This window comes from Hirundo rustica, chromosome 22 (genome assembly GCF_015227805.2).
Source record: "Hirundo rustica isolate bHirRus1 chromosome 22, bHirRus1.pri.v3, whole genome shotgun sequence".
In the NCBI taxonomy this organism is placed as follows: Eukaryota; Metazoa; Chordata; class Aves; order Passeriformes; family Hirundinidae; genus Hirundo; species Hirundo rustica.
In genome coordinates this window covers 4,502,955-4,525,122 of record NC_053471.1, presented here as the reverse complement: position 1 = coordinate 4,525,122, position 22,168 = coordinate 4,502,955, and the positions used below count along the sequence as shown (strand labels likewise).

The following is a 22,168-nucleotide window of genomic DNA, read 5'->3' as shown; positions in this document are numbered from 1 at the left end:
CTCAGAGTAAGTCCCTCCTCCATCTCTGAGCAGCTTCAGGACAAGGGGATTTGTGCCACAGAGAGTGGCACTCACAACAGCAAAGCTGTTCCTTGTGGTTAACCTGGAAAAGAAACACCCCAGCACAGGGAATTCCCCTCCTGCTCAGAGCCCAGGCTCTTCAGATCTGCAGTTTCTAGTTTATTTGCTAAATTAAATGAGAGTTAAGTGATGTGAAGTTCTCTCTAGGCCCCTGTGAGAAGCTGCTGTGGAGGCTGCACAGGTCACTGTCTTCTTTTCCCTTCATGAAAGCTCATCCTCGTGAAGGAGCCTGGAACATCTGCACCTTTCCCCAAAACAAACGGCACTCGTGCATCTCCAAGGCAGCCCCACGCTTCTCTTCCAGTTCCTGGCCTTAATGGGCCATTTTTCTTCCTGCCTCGCCCTGCCTGCTGATGACCTTGTCATGTTAAAGTGACACTGAGGTTATCCTGCTGATGGGTATCAAGCTGACATTTCCCATCCTTTCTGTCGGAGTGCCAGGCGGGGATGCATTCCTGGCCAGGCCCTTCCACTCCTGCCTCTCCCAGCTCAGGCAGAGAAGCCAAACTGCAAAATGAGAGTGCCTTTCCCACTCCAGGCTGGGGGAATTGCTGGGAATGCTGCATTTTGGTGTGAATTCCCTCCGAGTGTGATGGATGACCCTGCCCGCCACATCCCAGCACAGTTATTGCGCTCCGCCGCTCAGCCGGAGTTACACCGGGATGGAACCAGGGAGCAGCTCCAGAGCCGCTGCTCACAGGGGTTTGTGGGGTTGTTGTCTTCTTTTCTTCCTGTTAGAGCCAGGATTAAAGCACAGGAGATGCACTTTTCATGTTCGGACTCAGTTGTCTAATTCTTATCCAAGTACAGTTGCACGAGTTGTGAGCTCTGGCAAACGAGGTAGAAAATGGCTCCGTCTCTATTTCTTTATGAAGTCTTTTAAGCATAATCTGTCCAATAACGAGGTGACACCTATATTATTTTTACTTTTAACCCAGTAACCGACCACCTGTGGTCTGCAATGTGGACCTTTTTGCCCAATTACAAACTACCACCCAAACCCCTAAAGAATAAGGTGAAAAAAGAACATAGCCAACGCCCAAAATCCCCCATCTTGCTCCATAGACATTACTATATACTAATACCCTAAATCCTAAGTTTTGCATCCTGTGAGATCACACACTTCTATTCAAACCACACACCCACAATCCCAATGCCGTCACTCAATTTCGGAAGCCTGTTCCACGGCCTCAGGTCAGTTGTAGTGCCTGCTTGAGGGTCAGTGCTTTTAGCACAGAAAACATAAAATCCTCATCTTACAGGGTTCCAAGAGGACGTTGGGAAATTCTGTTTGGAAATTTAGGGAATCGCAAGTTGTTTTTTATGTTTATGTTTGTGATTTGACATGTGGGGCACTGGAACACTCGGGGTGAGCTCAGGGAAGTTGTGCAATGCCGGGGCAGAGGCAGGACTTGGCTTCTGAACCAAGATACTCCTTATTGACCCTCTGGATGTGGTAAAACAATTCATAATTCTTATCAGTCTTTGTAGGCTGTAGGAAGAGAATGAAATGAGGTCATTTTTCTCTGTTCTTTCTCAAATTTTTAGCTGCCTAATGATTGCTTTTAAGTAGGGATAGAGGCTGTCATTCAGCATAGAGTGGTGGGAGAAGCCAGAGACAGCTGCTCTGTGTCTTGAGACCTGAAGAAGAAAATATTTTCCCTTGGAACATCTCATTCTAGTTGTTCTCCTTGGCACCTGTTTGTCAGGAGGGATGGAAGTGCTGAGGTTTTCCTCCTTCCCTGATACTGGTGCCAATCAATGAATCAATGACAAGACCTTGTCTGTGATGAAGGGAATTTGGTAAGATAAAACAAGTAGCATCGGTGACACCACAAAAGGTTGAAGGTACTGAGCCTCTGCCTCTCTGAAGGGAGAAGGGAGTTTCTGGAAGGGACATTCCAGCAGAACTGAGAGTCACCACAGAGACACCAAGAATGAGAGCTTGGGTGATCCTGGAAGCCTTTTCCAACCAAAACGATTCTGCGACGAGCAGAACCTCACCCAAACACGGGCATCAGCACTGGGGGGGTCAAACCATGAATGATTCCAAGGACTGGGCAGTGTCTTTGCTGAATCCACCCAGCACTGCTTCCCTTGGAGGCATTCCCTGAGACACCCTGGTCTCACCACACCCGGGTCCAAGTGCATCCGGCTGCCTTTCCGTGGATTTATGTGTCCCTGCCTGTCCTGGGTGGAAAAGCTGCGGTTTGAGATGAGCTATGAGCTCCTCAGCCGAGCCCAGAGGTACCCATCCGTCAGCCCCGGCGTGTGTCAGCGCTGGGATGATGCACGGCCCCTCTTTATTTACTTATGATTATTACTGATCAGCTGAGCAAAGGGGGGATCAATAGATGAACTACAGGGGAAGTTCGTTTGTATTATTCTGTCAATACCAAGGTCATTTTTATAACTAAAAAGGGTCGAGGACAAAAGATGGATGGCTCGTGGATGAATTTAACCATCCAATCCATTTACATCCCCACAAACAGTCTGGCTTTATCTGTTAACCAAAACATTGCACTTCACTCCTCAAGATGATTTTTTGCTGGGATAATAAATAGCTCTGGCTGCATTAAGTGATTGTGCAATGCGGGCCCGTGGCAGACGGGATTTAGAGCTGATGACCTTAAACTTCCACTCTACTGCTGTTTTCTCTCTGCTTACAGTGAAGATGGGGCTGCTTTGCAGTTCAAAAACACCTTGTGTCCAAAAATCTCGTGTTTTATTTCATTTATTTAGCACGACAATCTGTGCCAGGCCGGTTTCAGGCTGGAGATGAGCAAACTGAGTAAATCAGATACAATTTAATCCTTGCAGCTTCTGTTTTAATCCACAGACTCTGCACACACTGTTCAGTGTGAGTATTGTCTCTTTCATCCTTCCAGAATTCAGTTTTAAAATCGAATTTCTGTTTAGGAGAAAAGGAGTTGGAGGTAATACCTGCAAGGGGATTTAAAAAAAAAAAAAATCATAATTAATTTAAACTTTTTTTTTTTTTTTTTTTTTTTTTCCCCCTCGTGTGTACTATTACAAATTGCTTTTCTGGGAGAAAGTGAGCAAAATACCAGACTTGGAGGTTTGTGTTGTTACTTGGGACTTGCTCTGCTTTCAGGGGTCACTGTGTGTTGCCAAAGGGGTGCAGTGGGGCAGTTTTTACAGTGTAAATATTTCATCTCTGCTTCTGGGTCCCTTAAAACCTCATTCATAGAATCCCAGGATGGTTTGTGTTGGGAGGAACCTTAAATCTCCTCTTTTCCACCCTCGCCATGGGCATCTCCTCTTTTTCCACCTCTCACTAGCTCAGATTGCTCAGAGCTCCATCCTTCGGCGCTTCCAGGGATGGGGGAATTCTGATTATTGGTAAAGCCTGTCTTTTTCTAATGGTGGTTATGAAGGGCTGGTCATAAAGGTGATGTTGGATTGCTGGGATGGAGAAAAAAGAACAGCCAGAGGTTCCATGTGGAGCCACAGGGAAGGGAAAGGCATCTCCAGCTGGATCCATGGGGCAGGACTGAATGAACTCCGTTTGATTTCAGCAAAACTGCCAAACTATCAAGTGAGTTTCTCATGCTCATTAACACTGGACTTTAAGAACCCGATAAGAATGCAATATAAAATCAAAGAGCCCCTAAAGACTGCGAGATTATATTTAATACTCTCCTATCACCAGGCCCTGAGTGCTTGGCAGGGGAAACGGTGACATTTCCTAATCAGTCCCCTCTCGTATTTGTCTTGGCTGGAAGTCTCGAGTCCTCAGCTCATTGAAGTCACTGCAAATTCTCTCCATTAGATCCTGTTTGACTTCCTGGTAGCTGCAGTTAACTCCATCCCAATGGCAATGAGGAGTTATGTCTTTAAAAATCAGTGATAAAAGTCGTGATACCGTGCATGGAAATCACAGGTTTGTGTTCTTTCTCCAAGTCTTTGTTCTTAAACATCCATTTTTCTTCACGTTATCTCACCCTGAAGTTTGGTCTGTGGGTACAAACACATTATTTCAATATTAAAGGATCATTTAGGATGTTCCTTTCTTTTGAACCCCACAGGGAACAACCTGTCCTGGGTCACCTCTGCGAACTGCATTTTGGATTTAGAGAACTGGGGGGATTCCTCTGTAAAGCCATAGCGGACACGAGCAAGTGCAGAGGTGTTCCCTGCAGCAGATTTCCAGACATTTTTGGGCCATGGATCCCTCCTAATTCCGCACATTTTTCCCGCAACACCATTCCACCTTTTTGCCCAGGCTTCCAGATGAAAAATAAATGGTTATAAAATGGTCTGTGGAGTGGCATGGCTGTTCCTGGGCCACAGACCGCAGCTTGGCTGCTCCCCAGTGTTCCCAATTGTGCTGGGGTTGCCCTTAGCAGTGAATGGTTGGTTTATTCTTTCCACTCTTTTCAGCCCGTGGTTTGTTCCTTGCCAGCCAGAGCTGTGCTCTTCATCCTCCTTCCCTTGCCAGCAAGGAGAGGAAATTCTTCCCCTCAGAGAAGAGCTTTCCTCCCTTCCCTCTTAATTCCAGGCACATTCACTTCAAATTCCCAAGGCAGGATGCTGAAAATTTCTTCCAGTTAATAGGGCTCACAGATTTGCTTATTATAGAAAAATGGAAGATTTTGGTAAATTGTTGGCCAGAAAATGCTATAAAATCCTGTGTTTTAACAGTAGGGCTGAAAGACTAAATTTTTAAGTGCTGAAATGGTTTTCTGTGGGTTCCTTCCACGTCTGGTTTTCCTATGGATGCACATCAGTGCTGTGATGTGGCTCTGTGGGTTGCTGGCTGCTGTGTTTGAATATATATATATATGAAGATCTTGGAGAAGAGAAGCTTTGGGGTGACCTAATTGGGATTTTCCAGAACCTGAAGGGATCTCACAGGAAAGATGGAGAGAGGCTGTTTACAAGGACCTGGAGGGACAGGACAAGGTGGAGTGGGTTCAAACTGCAAGAGGGGAAGTGTAGGTGGGATACTGGGAGGGAATTCCTGGCTGTAAGAGTCCTGAGGCCCTGGCACAGGGTGTCCAGACAAGCTATAGCTTCCCCTGGATCCCTGGAAGTGTCCCAGGCCAGGCTGGATGGGGCTTGGAGAAACCTGGGATAGTGGAAGGTGTCCCTGCCTGCTGCGGGCATGGAACAAAATGATCTTTGAGACCCCTTCCAACCCAAACCAGTCTGGGATTGTATGATAATGGATATAAAATTATGAAGGGTCTCTTCCCTATGGAATACCTGCCATGGGTTTTGGTGCTCTGTGCCTGGGCTGGGTCCCACAGGGTGCTCTGTGCTCCTGGCCTATGGCCGGAAAAGCACTTTCATATGGAGACATTCCTGGTTCTGTTCATCTCACTGATACTTCTTGCCTAAATACCCAACTGGGCCATGGCCAGCCCTCTCAGGTGTTGGCAGGATAAAACTTTTAAGGGAATAATTAATGGAAATTATGAAGAGAAGGATTTGTAGCTTAATAACAGCATTGTCTCCTGAGCTGGGGTGGAACAGAGGGGCGGGGAGGAGGTGAAAGCATGTGAGCACTCGAGCTGCTGGACAGGAGAGGTGCTCCCAGTGCTGTCCAAATGGTTTAACCTGCTCAGAAACCACGTCCTGGCGGTGCTGGGCAGTGCTTGGGGCTGGAATGAACTCGGCCAGGGTGCTGTGCTGCCTGGGATTTGCTCAGTAGCTCGGCTGTGTGTGAGCGCACAGCTCCAGGCACGGGGTGGGATTGTTGGGGTGCCCTGTGCAGGGCCACAAACTGGGCTTGGATGATCCTTATGGGTCATTCCAGATCAGAATATTCTGTGATTTTCTGACCTGAGACATTCTGTAAAGCCACAAGAGGCTGGTTGGAAGGAGTTTGCTCTGCAGGTCGTGCTGTTCCTGCGTCCATGCAGACAACAGGGCCATCACGTCACAGACGAGCAGAGTAACTCTGCCATTAGCCCAGCCATGAGCAGCCCAAATTGGGCACAGCAGGGCCAGAGCCTCTGCTTTCAGCTGAAGTATTCATGTGAACTTATGTGCAGGTAAGAATTGGCTAATTTAAGGCAAAAGAAGTGTTTTCTAGCTCTTTTTCTGAACCAGCTGTGCGGTGAGGCAGATGGGAGATGGTGCAGGAGGCACAGCCTGGCTTCCAGAGCTGCAAGTGATGTCCCCAGTGCCCTGACCCAGGCAGGAGACCTTGGGTAGGGCCAATGTCAAGGGCAGGTGCCCTGGCAGTGGGTGAAACCCTCAAGTGCTCACTCAGCCGTGAGCATCCCTGATGTCATCGGTGGTGCACTGAGCCCTCACTGAAAAATCAGATGATAACAAAGACCAAGTTATTGAAAGCACTGCTGTTATCTGCCTCCTGACTTCTGCACAATTACTGGGCATTCTCTTCTCCTTCCACCTTGGAGCAGAGGTGGAGATATCTCTTTAAAATCCAGATTCACAGAGATCCAGCAGGGGCAGGTTCCAGTTTGTCATCTCCACCCTCGGAGTTTGCTGAATGCACCATGCCTTGCTGAATGCATCAGGCCCTGCCTATTGAAGTTTGGGTTGGGTTGTTTTTTTTTTTTTCCCCTAAATGACAGTTTATCTGAGCTGAGGGAATGAATGGATAACGTTACTATTTACATAAGCTCATTGTGATCTGTCTCAGTAATGTAATCAAATTAGGGTTAACTGCAGCTGGAGAATGCCAGCTCGTAAACTGTTTTTCAAAAAGAATCACATGGTGTTCCTTGACATGTTTAGTATACATTCAGGGGGCTCTGCAAAAATTCTAGCACATCCCTAACTGCTGTAACTGAGGCAGGATCCTGGTGCCACCAATTCCCTGAGCCCAGGGAAGGAAAGGCAGTGAAATCCCTCTCCAGCCGGGCAGATCCCCCTCCAGCCCAGGCCCAAGGCACGGGCTCTCCTGGCTTGGCTGCTGCTGACATGTTGTCTTTCCCCTGGCTGAAATCAACAGATCAGTTGATAGAAAAAGCACATGGTGTAAATTTTGGGTGCATTTAGGAACATCTGTGCTAAGTGCAGGAGTGCAGCCCACTGCACACGTCGAGCTCTATATTTAGTCTCGTGGCATTCGCATGAGATGAAGCCCAGCCGGAGCTAAAATTACCCAGTGAGCAGATTTTCAAAGTATCTTCTGTTATTCCTCCTAATAAACATGGCATCTGGGGCTTGCTTTGCCTGGTGCTGCCTCTCCCGTCTCACCAGGAGGTGCCGTGGACATCCCGGTGTTGCATCACCCCCTTCCCCTGCGCCGTGGAGAGTGGAATCCCAGGATGGGCTCGGCTCCAGGGCACCTGGTGTGGCTGTTGGATTGCTGTCTGGTGACACAGGTGTTGTCAGACGGCATTTATTCCACACTGGGAACGTAGCAGGACCGTTCTGAGGGTCCCTCCGGCTCCCAGAAAGGTTTCTGAAGGCTCATTCAGAGCCCTGCCAGTGGCTGGGCAAGGGGAGGTTTGGAATTCTGGCCTCTGCTCCTCCACAGACACCCCAAGCTTTCTGCCAAGCTGCCAACCTGCTCAGCTGGAGTGGGAAAATGGGACATTCAGGATACTGGGCTGTGGGACGTGTCCAAGTCAATGCAGGTGGTCTGTGGTAGAGCGCAGCCCACAATAACACCTTGGACAACTTTTTTTCAAATCAGGTGTAAAGAAAGGATGAAATATTTAGTCTAAACCAGTTCCTACTCTCTCACTGCTGCTAAAATGCCTTTTCACCCACAGAATCACAGAATTGCTGAAGGTGGAAAAGACCTTTAAGATCATCAAGTCAGTGCAGCATCACCACCATGTTCACCACTAAATGTCCATGTTCTGATAGCTTGATAGGTTGAAGTTCCATCAAAACTAAAATTCTTCATGATATTGGTGTTTTTTCCCCCAGAAGTTCTGTAATATATGGGAACTCAGAAAGGATTTCATCAAATATCAAAACTCGGCCATTTTCAAATACTCTGAATGACCAGCAAGACCCTACAGAGGATTTTCTGCAAAATCGCCATTTTTGAATGTGGATTAAATATTATCACAGAAATTCTGTTCTCTAAGAACTTTGTATTTCAGGATCTGCTATGAACTGAAAAGGGAAAAAAAAAAAAAAAAAACCAACTTGAGAGAAGGAACTTGCCCCTTGAGCACAGCTCTGTCCAAACCAACAAAAGGAAGCTTGTGTTGGCATCTCAATTCCAACTCAGGAATTCCTGACTCTTAAGCCTGTTTATACAGGGCTCCACCACAGCCCAATTTGCACTTCATTGGAGTTTTCTTTCCCCTCCACGTTTATGGTGCTGCTGGACGGGTGGATTACACACTCCGTCTGCACACACTTCTCCGATTGTATCCAAAGGCTTTTTGCATGTAATAATTACAGGGAGGTGTCTTCATTTGGAGGCAGCTGCGTCCTGTGGATGTTTTGGAGTAGTTTTGCATTTCTGTTTCGGCTCTGAAAGTTTCATGGCCTAATTCTCCCAAGCGTTTGGGGGTTGCTGGTTCCTGGTGAGCTCACTGGGAGCAGTCAGCACTCCCTGGAAGCTTGGTGACATCCAGGACAGGCAGGATGGATGTTTAACTCCAGTCATTCACGGGGATGTCAGGGTGTTCCAGGGTAGGAACACGGAGTTTTATGGCTCTGGGATTTGCCTCTTGATCCTATTTGCTCTCAGCTACTTTGGAAACCGCAGTTTCAACGTCCATTAGAGCTGGTGTAAAGCACGGAATGATTTGGGGTTCTTCCCACGGAAACACAGACCCTTGTTAGTGCAGCTGAGCTGGAGATTTGGCAACGGGCTGGAAATCTGTAAATCAGTCGATCTCACCTGGGCATGGCCAAAGTGAGGCTGGAGCTTTGTGCCAGACCTCAGCTGCTAAAATGCAATGGAGCCTTCCCTTCCCTTCCCTTCCCTTCCCTTCCCTTCCCTTCCCTTCCCTTTCCCTTCCCTTCCCTTCCCTTCCCTTCCCTTCCCTTCCCTTCCCTTCCCTTCCCTTCCCTTCCCTTCCCTTCCCTTCCCTTCCTTCCCTTCCCTTCCCTTCCCTTCCCTTCCCTTCCCTTCCCTTCCCTTCCCTTCCTTCCCTTCCCTTCCCTTCCCTTCCCTTCCCTTCCCTTCCCTTCCCTTCCCTTCCCTTCCCTTCCCTTCCCTTCCCTTCCCTTCCCTTCCCTTCCCTTCATCTCTATTCCTTGGAGGTTTTTCCGGCTCTCTGGTATCCAAATCACCTCTCTCGGGTCTGGAAGCCCAGATCCCCCCTGTCCCACCCTGCCCTTGGGTGTCTGTTTGACCCCAGCCATCCCAGATTGCCGCGGAGCGCCGGGAGCGCTGGAATTCCCGGCGAGGGCCGCTCGATCAGGTCCGTTCCCAGTGTGTTTACCCTGGCGGGGTATCCAGGGTGATGCAAAGTTGAGGTACTTGACCTCCACGAATGCCCGCTGACCTGGAGCTAATCTGAGGTGGAGCACAGCAGCGATTTAATGACTTGTTCCACCACACCTCGGCTGGAGGGGGAATTAAAGAGCTGCCAGAAGCTCTGGGGGGCCGGAGCATCCCGGATCTGTCCCTGCTCCAGAGGGACTCACTTCTGGAAAGCCTGTGGGTGCCTGTTCCCTTGGTGCCTGTGTTGTCCACACCTGCCTTGTGGGACAGAAACCTGTCCTTGAGTGCCAAACCCAAGGGAATCATTCACAGAAGTGACAGAAAATGCCAGAACATAAATAAAAATTGTGGTGAAAACCCTCCATCGACCTTCCAAAACATCTAGGTGCAGTTGAGAGTTTTGGCCATTATTTTTAATAATATAATATTTATTCATTCTCCTCCTCATCATCATCATAACAACAGCAATAATTATCTCTATTATTTTATAACATTCTTAGTTGTAACTCAACCCAATTTTGTTTCTATTCTGTTTTTTTTCCTTAGCAAATGCTGACTGATCCCGAGGTGACCTCCCAGGAGGGCAATATAAAAAAGGTAGGACGTGGCTCTGTCTTCTGGGAGTTGCTTTATTCCTTGGCTTGGAAATGCACCCAGACACTTCTCCCTCACTTTTGAACCAAGGTGTTGATGGCAATAACGTCGCAAAAGTTTTCCAGTGTTTGCTGTTGCTTTTCTGTATTAAGCGTTGTGGTTCTTTTGGCGTATTTTTCTGTCTTTTTGTGATTCCAGTCATTATGAAAGAGAAAATAATAGTTTGAGGTGTTCCTTGATTCAGCTACAACACAAACAGCTGCGGGGCCAAAGCGAAAAACCTCATTTACCTCTTTTCCAGTAAAAGAAAATGTTGGGCCTTTGTTGAAAGTGCTAAATTTTTGGAGGTCACTTCAGCATGTAAATGTGGCTTACATGAAGTCCAAGGGAAAAGGAATTGGTCTATGAGAGGATGAAATTCAGCCCATGTGATGTATTAGTGGTGCTTTTCATCACGTTGTGGGGCTTGAACTGTAACAGTGACCAGAGAAAACGTGTTCCACGCTCAGCTGCACAAATGTCTCCACTGGAGCTGGGACACAGCCTCAGCATGATGTATTTGGGTAGCCAGGCTGCTGTTTGGGTTGGGGTTACCCCCAGAAGCACTAAAATGAGGTTTTGTTCCATGTGGACCTGTTGGTTTACAGCTTTGCTTATCAAAGTCGGGTTTGATTAGAGCGTCTCAATGGCTGCAGATTGTGTCCTCACTGAAATAAGGAGCTGGTTGCGACTGCTTTTATGTGCAATTGTCTTATAAAGGATGTTCACAGTCCTGTTCACAAGGTTTTGGGAAATCTCTGAGGCTGGACCTTGCCATAGCTGCCATTGCTGCTCATCCTTCAGGCAATGCTGCTTCTCCAGTCTTAAAACTAAAAGGAATCCCTCGCTTCCCTCTGCCGAACAGTGAAATGCAATCCTTGCCAGGCTCCAGAGTCAGGCTGGGGAAAGGGAATTAGACACAAGTCCTATATGGCCTGTTCTATTCTTACCATGCTAAAAAATAAAAAATCAGGTTTTATTTCCCGGGCTCCCAAGAGGAGGAAGCATCCTCTGAGCACGCCGTGACCTCGCCAGGGACCTGTGGCAACAGAGATGAACTTTTTACCTTGGGCACCTCCATAACTCATGGGGTGTCTGTCCCTGCCTCTGTGGGATCCTTTTGTCTGGACAGACGTGGTGACAAGGTGGCAGGTTCTCATTATCCCCATGCACTTCCCACAAGTGTGGAGGGAATTCTCCAAGGCTCAGCTATTTCTTATTCAGTCTTTAATTATGATATCGCAAATGAACTCTCCATCCTCGCCTCCAGGATCTGCATTACTCCGAAGAGAGCAGGAGTTGTGTGAAACAGGGAAACACGAGACTGGCAGTGTTATATGTTCAATCCATGGGTTTATATTTAAACTTTGTGCTTTTATTTCAAGGGGGATTGTTACAAAAACTGAAGGTCTTTGAAAAATGCCGTGTCCTTAAATATTTCCCCGTGCAGCAGGTATAAAACTGGACAATTGTGATATTTGACAAGGGGGGAAGGCCTGGCCTTCCACTTGTGTCTTTTAAATGCATTGTAGAAAAGCACTAGTGGGAGTTTATGAGGTGATAAATTTATTGAAGGATGGGCAGTAGGGTTTTACAGCTGGGGTAAAGGAGGTCAGAGCAGTAAGGTAAAGAGTTCAAGTCTAAACTTTATGGCTTGTGAAAAGACTACTGCGAGACAGCTTTTCAGTCAGGAGAAAATGAAAACTAAAGAATGAGAAATCACTCCGGACAATTTTTGTAGGATCTCTCAATTGTTTGGAAGTAGCACTCTTGGCATTTGGCTCCAGTGGCACAAAACCCTCTCGGGAGCAGATTTCCTTTTCCAGCCTCTCTAAATCATTCAGTTGTCATATCCCTGAAGACACAATAGTTGAGATTTGACTTCAATTTATTCCTATTCCTTCAGAGATGAGTTGGTGGCGAGAAGGTGACTGAAGACAAATGTAACTGGAGTGGGTGGCCTGATTTAAACTGGGAGGGGAGAAAATCGGAGCTGCAGAGAACATAATTTCAGTGGCTCCTTTGACTGCTGCATCACACGTTCAGAATTGGGCACTAACAAGGACTAGAAAGAGGAAAAAAAAAAATCTGGAATGCAGGGAAAAAATCTGTAAATCCAGGAAAAAGCAGGGAAGGGAAGGTGATGGCTGTGAGAGATGTAGGGAGTTGTGCAGGAAAACTGACCCCAGAACTATCTCTGCTCTTAAGCTCCCAGGAAAAAAACCCTACTCTTTTACATAACTTTAATGAGCTGAGTGGCAGGGGAAATTCTGAAGATGCAGCACAGCAGAGCCTGCTTTGTAGTAGAATAAAACAGGCTCTTTTTTTGGCTTGGAGCACAAAGAATGAGTATTTCCCACTTTATCCAGGATTTTTCAGTTTGTGTTACTGTTGTTTCTGCTGGGACTGTTGTGCTGCTAACGTCACAAAGCTGATTTTGTTGTTAGTGGTTGTCTAACAGGAATAATTCAATATCATTAAAGGACCCATATTCTTTTCTGTATCATTTTCTATATCTATGCTGCTCCATGGATTGAAATGTGGTGTATGCCTGACGAGCTTTCCTTGTATCACCTTTGCTTGCTGATATTTAGTTTAACTCGGACAAATACACACATGAGCTCCTCATCTTGTTTGTTTAATTTTAAATCATCAGCGGTGGAAGCAATGTTAAAACAGGAAAGTCACTTATTTTGGTTATTTTAGTGACCTGAATGCAGACACTCCAAGATAAAAATATGAGTAATACCTGTGGGTTTATTGTCCCCTGCTCCCAAACGTCATTTTGCCAGCCCATGTCCCTGCACTCCGTTTATTTTGCTTAGAGAGCAGCTCAGTGTCCTCTCCCTCTGAATTTTCCAAGCTTCTCCACTGCATTCAATAAGCCAAACAAACACCTCGTTGTCATTGCCACCGTGCCGTTGTCATCCTGCTTTAACTTTGAGCTGAAAGATTTCCACTTCCTCCAGCAGGAAGCAAGGCCTGTGCCCATTACACACCACCTTATTTTTTTAAAATTTTTTTTCCTCCAAGCAGATGCATTTCTCTCCCCTCCAAGGGTCACTTTGGGCGAGGGCTCCAGAATGCTGGGGAAGGATTCTCTGTGTGTGCAGAGCTCCCAGCCACCCTCCCCGGGCTGGGCTGTTTTTCTGACCGTGGTGACAAGGGACCTCAGGGACTTCTCTCTTCAGTAGACTCTCTATTTAGTTTCTGTTTACTTAGAGGGAATAGCCTGAGGGGCTACTGGAGAGAAAACATCTGTGGGAGATAATCTATAGAGTTATCTATCTATCACTCTTGTCGACCCTGTCTCCCCTGAGAGCAAGCTGAGAGACTTGTAATAAAAAGGCATCGCTGAAGAGGCTTTAGGGACAAATAAAGAGACATGTTAAGGGCCAGCTGAAAAAGGATAGAAGACATTATTAAAGCTCAATAGCCGTCTTATCAAAATCCAATAGGATAGGCATTTGGCAAAAGGCTTTAAATTTATTCTTTGACTTTCTGGAGAGCTTGAATTTATCCATTAACAAGAATGTGCTGCACAGGGAGCGGGAGATGCTATCGGCTTCAAAAGGGTTGGATTCAATCTGGTATTGTGCAAAACACAACAAAAAACTTAAGACAAAACCAATTTTTCCCCCTCCTCTGTCTGGCCTCTTTCCTACGTTGCCAAATATTAGGAGTTGTAAATATAACGCTGATGAGGCTGTGGAGTAAAAGCAATTTAAGCGGCACGATTATTCCATGCTCGCAAATCACACAGATTTAATTTTGAGAATAAAGTGAATTTTAGAAAACTGGGTGCGACTGGAAATTTTGGCCTTTTAAAAACAGCATCAAGTAGCAAAGAAGAAACCCAGGTACGAAGAAAGCTTTCAGCTCTAAAGCAAAAGCAAAACCCCAACGAGCGTTTTGCTGCTGCAGATGCGAAGCGGGATGGGGCCATAAATCTCCCCGGGTTTATTATTATATCCAAAATGCTACAGGTCACAGGAACCATCTGATACTTCAGGAGCACATTGTTCGCGCGGGGATGATTGATTGATAATTATGATAATTTGCGAAATGATTATTTGGGTATTATGGCCGCGGCCCGTCCCGCCGGGTCGCTGTGAAGACATTTTCTATATCACGGGGCCGTCAGGAATGGCCTCTGGCAAGGAGGGATGTGGAGAGGTCTGGCCGGGCTCTCCCGGCGGGATCTGCGGGGCTGATGAATGATGACCCAGAGGAGTCAGAAATCAGACTTCAATAAGCAGTCAGGAAGGTAGTTAGGGAAGAGCAAGGGAACTGCTCGCTGTCTTTTGTGCGGCAATTACTGGGCACGCAGAACACCCCCGGGCCTGAGCAGCGCACTGTGCACCCCGAGAGAGCAAACTGCAGCTCCGAGCCCGGCCTGCTCCGGGCTGCCGCCTTTGCAGCGCCAATCGCGGGCGCATTTCTGCGCTGGACGGGGGCGCGTTATCCCCAGCTGGCGGAACGCGTCCTAAATCCCACACGGTTTAAACCCACAGGTTTGTCTGAGTTTTCTTCGCTTTGAGGAATCACCCCCCGCCCTCCAGTCTGTGCACAGTCCTTGTCCTGGGCTAGAATTTACACAGAACTGGGGGTTAAAGATGCTCCACAACCCGGTGGGAGGAGGAACAATCCCAGATTGGGGAGCTAAAGCCCCGTTTCTCCAGGGCTGCTGCTTCACAGTTACTATTTCAGAAAGAGCTTTAATTTGCTTGTTTTATAGGTTGTATCTTTATGAAATAAAGGTATATTTAGCGGCCACAAACAGAGGCAGCTTTGAGTTGATTTTTATAATCTTTTCCTGAATAGACTTGCGTCATTCCAATAAGCCCTGGACAAAAGAGTGGACAGTTGTCTGAGAGTCTTTTTTATAACATTTCTCTCTTTCTATTGTTAGAGAGCTGCTAATAAAAGAACCAGGAGTCCATTAATTCAGTGAATGAACATATAGTAAAGTCAGTTCCCTCTTGAGAACAATAATGTTGCGGTCAGCTTAGGTTTCCATGGAAACTAAGTACTTCTAAGAAGTTTGCATCCTTGATTTTGCTGAAATGAAGCATGTAAAGTAAAAAAAAAAAAAAAAAAAAAAAAAAAAAGGGTGTAAGGCTGGCATGGAAAAGTCGGCAAAGAAAGTGACGGTTAAATTATTTTGCAGGAATAACATCGCATGTTGAATTTCTGTGATACAGATGTTTGGGCTGGGTTGTTTAGTGAGTGTGGGTATGAGAAATGGCTCCATGAAGAGATCTCGGGGGGTTTTGAGCCCATAAATCAGGCCAAGTTAAGAGGACTTGCAGCGGTTGGGTTTGCTTTCTCCATATCTGCAGAACGCTGAGGCAGCTCAGGGCACACGCACGGCACAGGGTGGAACAGGGGCTGCCCCAGGGCTCCCACAGCTGCAGGCTATGAAGGGGTTAATGACGATTTCCCATTTCTCTGTGGCAAAAAATGTGGATTTTGGGTAGGGTGCGAACACCTCCCGCAGTTCTAAAAGAGATCTTTTTGTGAGTTAAGTTGGTTCTTCTCCTCCTCCCTCCGGCACAAACCCCGGAGCTGCGATGTCGAGCTGTTCTCCAGCACTGATTTATAGCCTGTGTCTGATTTCCCTGCGTTGCTGGGGCTGAGGAGGTGTCCAAAATGTGCTGCTGAGCTGCTCACACACACGGCTCAGGTGACACACGGCTGCGGTGAGCAGCATCCCCTCAGATAAAAGTGTCCCTGAACGCCGAGCAGATTTAGGAGAGGTCACCTTGTCGTCGTGGTCCATCTTCAGCACAGACACACAGACTCTGGGCTGGGTTTGAGTGAGAAACCACATTTCTGGGGAGGTGAGGAGGCAGGTGGCTGCTCCCTTGGCAAAAGAAATGATTTAGAATCCTTCCCTGTGAGGGTGGGCAGGCCCTGGCACAGGGTGAAGCTGTGGCTGCCCCTGGATCCCTGGAAGTGTCTCAAGGCCAGGTTGGATGGGGCTTGGGGCAAACTGGGATAGTGGAAGGTGTCCCTGCTCATGGCAGGGTGGCACTGGGTGATCTTTAAGGTCCAACCCAAACCATCCCATGGTTCTGTGATCAGGGCATGAAGGAGACTCATTTAGACATCCTGGCTGAATAATTAGTTACGCTAATAACACAGGCAAATTCAAGATTCATAAACTATTTTACAGCCAAGGTTTTCCTAAATAATGTGAAACCCTCATGTGCTGGTCCCTGCGCCCTTTGCTGGGGTTTGTGGGAACGTTCACAAACACACATTTAACAGTTTTAACACAAATCAACAGTTTCAAAACAAATTAGGAGTTTCAACACAAATTAAGAGTTTGAACACAAATTAACTGTTTTAACATTTCTGTCCCAATCCTCCTTTTCTCTCTGTGCCTACAAAAATCCCTCCAGTGCTCTGCTGTTAAAATCCCCTACCACACATGAAATGCCAATACTCGACGTTGGTGTTTATCCGCTCACATCCGACGCGTTTTTAATTGCTTGCATCAGGAGCACAGGCTCCTTTTCCCTGCTATCCAAAGTGAGGGGCTGGCATTTCCATCCCGCCGGTGAAACAATATTCTGGATGATTAGGAGGCATTAGAGCCCCGGCTCAGTTTGAAAATGCCAGAATGCCCCAGAGATCCCCATGAATCTGCTGCCAGCCGGCCCCTGTCAGAGCTGAAGGCAGCACTGTCTGGAGCCCAAAATCAACTTCAGGAAGGTCATGTGAAAGAAAATCCTCAGTCATCAGGAAGCCCTTGGCCCCGTGGCCTTTCTGACATTTTCTGACAAACCTTAAATCACCAGAGTAGACAAAACATCACAAATTTTGGAATGATAGCCTGTGGGATTTCGGGGCCGTGTGGTAACTTGGAAGGTAACGCACACACAGCCCCCTCCCCTCCCTCTGCTCTGCAGTTACTCCTTGGATGCTGAGCTGAGTGTGCCGCCAGGGTTTCGCTAGAATCAGGTCCTGGAATCAGGTCTGGATTCAGAACCACCTCTGGGGTGGGGTGGGAGCTGAGACAGCAGCAGAGGAGGGACCTGCCCTGTGCCAGCTCCAGGTTTTTACGTGGAACAGGGAATATTCCTCAGTGTGGGAGGAGGGATCACTCCCAGGGCAGGCTCCTGTTCCAGTGGGAAATCTGGAATTGGGTTTTATTTTGTGGTCCCACCTCAGAGAAGCCAGATGGTTCCGTGAATGTCACCTGGGATCCTGGGGGGTGTGCAGGATCGGGTTAAATCCGTTGGATTAGTCCCATTCCCATTCCCAATTAATGCTGTTGGGTTAATCCCATTGGAAGGAGAATTTGGGTCAGGTAGGAGCCTCTTGGAGCTCCCCAGATAAACAGGAAAACCTGGAGAGCAGCTGGGGAGGGCGGAAAGGGGACTGTGGGTGAGAGTAACCACCAGAGTGACTTGAAGTTGGGTCCAGCCACGATGGTGCTGCTGAAAAAATGAAAGCTAAAATGCAGAGAACTGTGTGCCAGTGAGCAATAATTAAATATAAATAGACATAACATAACAAAACCAGAAAATGCTTTTTAGTTTTTTGTTGTTGTGGGTTTTTTTCATATTTTGTTTAAGAAATAAATCAAGGTTCTGCAGAGCAGTGCAGGTGGGTGTTGTCCAACAGACGTTGCAGGACCACAACATATTTTGATGTATTTTGATGTTAGATTCTACAAGATTTCTATGTGATGATAAAATACATGTTCTGGGGAAAAAAAAAAAAAACCACAAACAAAACCCCCAAACAAACAAACAACCCAAAAAAAAACCTAACCCACCCAAATTTGTTTTTCACAGGACAGTTTGGGGAGAAAAAATAAAGAAAAATAATTGCCAGAAGTCAGCTCCTCTGTGATGTTCAGTGGTGCCTTCCCTCTGGAAATTTCAGCAACACTCTGTAAACATGTATATAAATATATATATATATAAAAATGTAGATAAAATAATAATAGTAACAGCAGGAGGAGTCTAAATTAAGTGCTTAAATCCTTTCTTGGCTAACCCAAGTGATTCAATTTTTTTTTTATTACTTTTTTCCTCTCCTTATTTTAGACTGTAACACAGAATATAGACCAGAAATACTGAAAGCTGTGGAATAGATTAGAAACTAATTTATAAACTTCAGAGGGAGTTTTCCTCCTGCTTAATGTGACTTTATAAGTAACCAAAATTAAGAAATCTTCAGTCATCTGGAGGCATCCCCTCTCCTAATCTTCCGGAGTTAGCTGATTATTTTAGGGATTTTTTGCCATGAATTCTGGCCTTGGGGAGGGGAGGTGAATTTGCTACCCAGCATTTTTCCAGCTCATTAATAACTGCTGCAGAGATAGTTCTGCACTGCTGCTGTCAGGACATCTTAGCCCCTGCTTGGTGCAATAATTCCTTCTGTTCCAGAAGACTAAATTGCAGCTCCTAAAGGAACTTCTGCTTCTCTGAGTTTCCACTGGAATTTCAGTCTTAGGCTGAACACTGTTGGTTCTTCCTCACAGAAAAGTCTGGGGAAGCTCCGGAAATTTGTGTCAGTGCTGCTGCCTCAGATAGTTTTTAGGACAGTGTTAAATTCTTCTTTCCTGAAATATTCAATTTAAAAATCAGCCAAGAGGAATTTTCATTTTTTCAGTGTTTGCCCTTCCAATTACTTATATTCATATGTAAGACCAGGAAAGTTTTGACTTTCATTGTTCATCTCTTCCCTTAATCCCTGCTTCAGTTTTTTCCCCTCTTTCTGTAGTGCTGCCCAGAAATAAGCTGGACTTTTCTCCTGGTTATTTTGGCAAGCCCAAGCAGTCTGTTGCTCAGCTCCTGCTGCCATGAAATGGAGATTAATCACTTTCCTTGTCACGGGAATCTTAAAAAAGGTGAATCCTGGAAAACTTCTGTGCTGGGGCCAGGGTTGCCATGTAAATCCATCCACAGGAAAACACCCTCAGCTGGACACTCAGCTCTGTCTGGGCTTGGGATGCCCCTTACACTGACCTCATTCCTTTTTTCTGGCTGGGTGTCTCTTTTCCCCCTGAATTCCTGTAGGGAACAGAGGAATCCTGGAGGGTTATTTTCCCTGTTTCCTGCAATGCCAAGCAGGAAGGATGTGCAATTTTTCCTAAGGAGGTTGTGCTGTCCCTGAGTAAGATCCTTCCTCTCGGGCTTTGTGTCTGCTGATGACTCGAACATGTCCTCCGAGTTCCAACAGCAATTTATTCCTGGCAGTTTGTACTTGCCAGTCCTTTTGCCAGTAAAAACTTGGGGTTGGAAGCGTGTCCCACCCTCCATTCCAGGTCTGCTGCTCACCATATGCTCCTTTGCTCTTTGCTCTGAGGGCTTTTCCTGCAGACCCCAGAGCATCCCCTGCCAGAAACGGGTACAAACTGGGCACTCCTGGAGAAGGAAATGTGGGATTTAAATCGGAGATATTCAACCATCCAGCAAATCCCATCCTCATCCAGGAGCTGGGTTGGCTTTAGGCAAAGCACTTCATGTCCAGCTGCTGTTCACACAGCCTAATAGTCCATTTTGTTATTTAAAGTATTTAATTCCAAGGGAAAAAAAAAAATAATGGTCAGTCGTGGACATTTTAATTATTAACATCCTGATAGCACAGTTTTCTCAGAGTAATGAAGTCTGAAAAATGAGATTTATTATTTAATCCTGGTGTATGTCCGCATTACTGCTGGGCCCGGAGCAAGGCTTTAACCATTTGAAAACATGAATATTTTGTGTTCTGATGGATTCAAAGTGTTACAGAGCAAAACAGACACGAAAGCAGAATATTCTGAGACGATTTTAAATGGTCCTTTTTGCTCCATGATGGGAAGGTTGGCAAAGGAGCAGCTGATGGATGTTTGCAGCCATGTTTGGTTTGGAAACTCACTCTGAAGTTTGGATGCATCTCTGAAATCCATCAGAACCCTTTTGGTCTGAAAAACATTCATGAAAATCTTGCACATGACTTTATTTATTTATTTATTTATTACATAGATTTCTTCCAATTCCTCAAACTAACTGGGCTGGAAATACCCAAGGAATAGATTTCCTTGTCGCATTCTCTCTGTTCTCTTTATAATGCCAGGAAAAGCCTGGAAGTGCTGGAAGCTTATGCCCATAAATGATGAGAAAACAAACTAATGGAGTTTTGCTTTTTCGCTGAAAGTTCAGAAATCCTTTAGAGCTGGACAAGGCTTTGGGTCTGTTTTGCTTCTTGCAGAGGAGTAGAATTCAAGAAAAAGGATTTTTTTTAAAAAAATATATTTACATAGATTGGGTCTCCACAAAACACAACCACAAGCTGATAGGTGTAATGAGCAGATTTTTAGGCTTTAAAGAGGGAGAGGGGATTTTCCAGCTACATTTCTCAGCTCTGCGGTTAAATTAATATTTAGTGTCAGTCAGAAATCCTGCTGGACTCTCTTAGGGAAGGACAGAAACTCTGCTGATCTCACTGACCTCCTGTATCCCTGCTCTTCCCTCAGTCTTGTGCTTTTTGTGCTCTTTTTTTTCTGTGATGCTTAAAGATGTCAGACTCTGATTTATAAAGCCATGTGCTTGGTGCCCGTCTCTCTCACGTTTGAGAATAACCAAACCTCCCTCTCTCTGTATTTACACAGCCAGGATTTAGCTTTGTGGCAGCCCCCAGGTTGTTTTCACTCCCAGAAAATAGCTCACCTGTGCTTTCTGTGCTTGCACAGGGCTCTCCCCTTTCATGCTAACACAGCATGTCAAATATTCCTTTGCTTTTTCTTTAAATATCAATGAATAACCACTTCCTTTAAAAAAAAAAATAAAAAAAAAAATAAAGAAGAAGAAGAAAAAGCTGCCGAGCATCTCAGTTCTCTGGTCTGCTGTTGTACAACGGCAAAGCCAGAGCGGTGGCAGAGGGAACCCCTCTTTCAGAGGCACAGAAATCCCTTAAATAAATGAATTCGATCTGATTTTGTGCTAGCACAGGAAAATTTCTCTAGGATTAGCAGATGCCATGCTGTAGAAGAAGCAGAACAGGACCAGGAGGAAGCAGCCCCGCAGCAAGAAAGGTTTGGGTGGGATGCTGAGAAAAATGAGCTCTTGGAATAGCTGAGTGCCCTCTCTGGGGAGGAGATAAAATCCCTGCCCCTGCCGGCTCTAAAGAGGTGCAGACAAACACCTGCCAGGCCGGCCTGGATCTCCACAACCCTGCGTGAGGACGCGGGGGAGCGGGGATCGCTTCCCCGGCTCTCCCTGCCGGGTTTTCACGGGGGTTTATCGCGCTAATCGGTGTCGCAGGCGGGGAGGGAGGCAGGAGCCCGGCTGTGCTTTCATTCCGCACGTGTGGCCCCGGCACACGGGCAAAACGCGAGCTGGGGGCACGGAAAGCTGTTCTTCTCGTTTCAGGTTTTTTTTTGTGTGTGTGTTTTGTTTTTTTTTTGCCTCCCTTCAGTGGTGCCTGGGAAGTGTCGTGCTCTTTGTGCTCGGTTTTCCTTATCAGCAGAACGATTTTTCTCCGTTTTCAAGTGGATTTGGTGCTCAGGGGAGCGGGCAGGTGGAGGGCAAGGTGATCTGAGGGGCTGAAAAGTCCTGAAGTCCCGCGTAGCTGAGTTATCCGGCGTGGAAAGCAGCTGATCCAGATTCTAAAGAGTGTGGTTATGCACACCTGGATAGCAGAAAAGCAGAGGAAAGGAAAGCAGAGGAAAGGAAAGGAAAGGAAAGGAAAGGAAAGGAAAGGACAATGAAAGAACAGGTACCTTCATGAACCGAATTACCTGAAGGAAAGAAAGACACGCCCTTCCTCTCCCCTTCCGTCCCGAATTACCTTCCCTTCCTTACCTGCCCTTCCCCCCCCCCCCTCTCTCTCTCTCTTTCGCTCCCTCTCCTCCCTTCTCCCTCTCTCTCTCTCTCTCCTCCCCTCTCTCTCCCTCTCTCCCCCCTCTCTCTCCCTCTCTCTCTCCCTCTCTCTCCCTCTCTCCCCCTCTCTCCTCCCCCTCCCCCTCCTTCTCCCTCCCCCCCTCTCCCTCCCTCTCTTCCTCTCTCCTCCTTGCTCTCTTCCTCTCTTCCGCTCGTCTCTCTTCCCTCTTCCTCCTCCCTCACTCCCTCCCTCCTCCCTCCCTCCCTCCCTCCC

General features: G+C 46.7%; 1 protein-coding gene across 1 annotated transcript in view; it reads left to right on the top strand.

Moving 5' to 3' along the window:
- PRDM16 (PR/SET domain 16) overlaps positions 1–22,168 on the top strand; it is a 278,206-nt gene that overhangs the window by 136,139 nt on the left and 119,899 nt on the right. The window contains exon 2 of the mRNA XM_058423363.1: positions 9,986–10,036. Coding sequence (XP_058279346.1) covers positions 9,989–10,036 — 48 coding nt within the window. The 5' untranslated portion in view covers positions 9,986–9,988. The remainder of the gene's footprint in view (positions 1–9,985; positions 10,037–22,168) is intronic.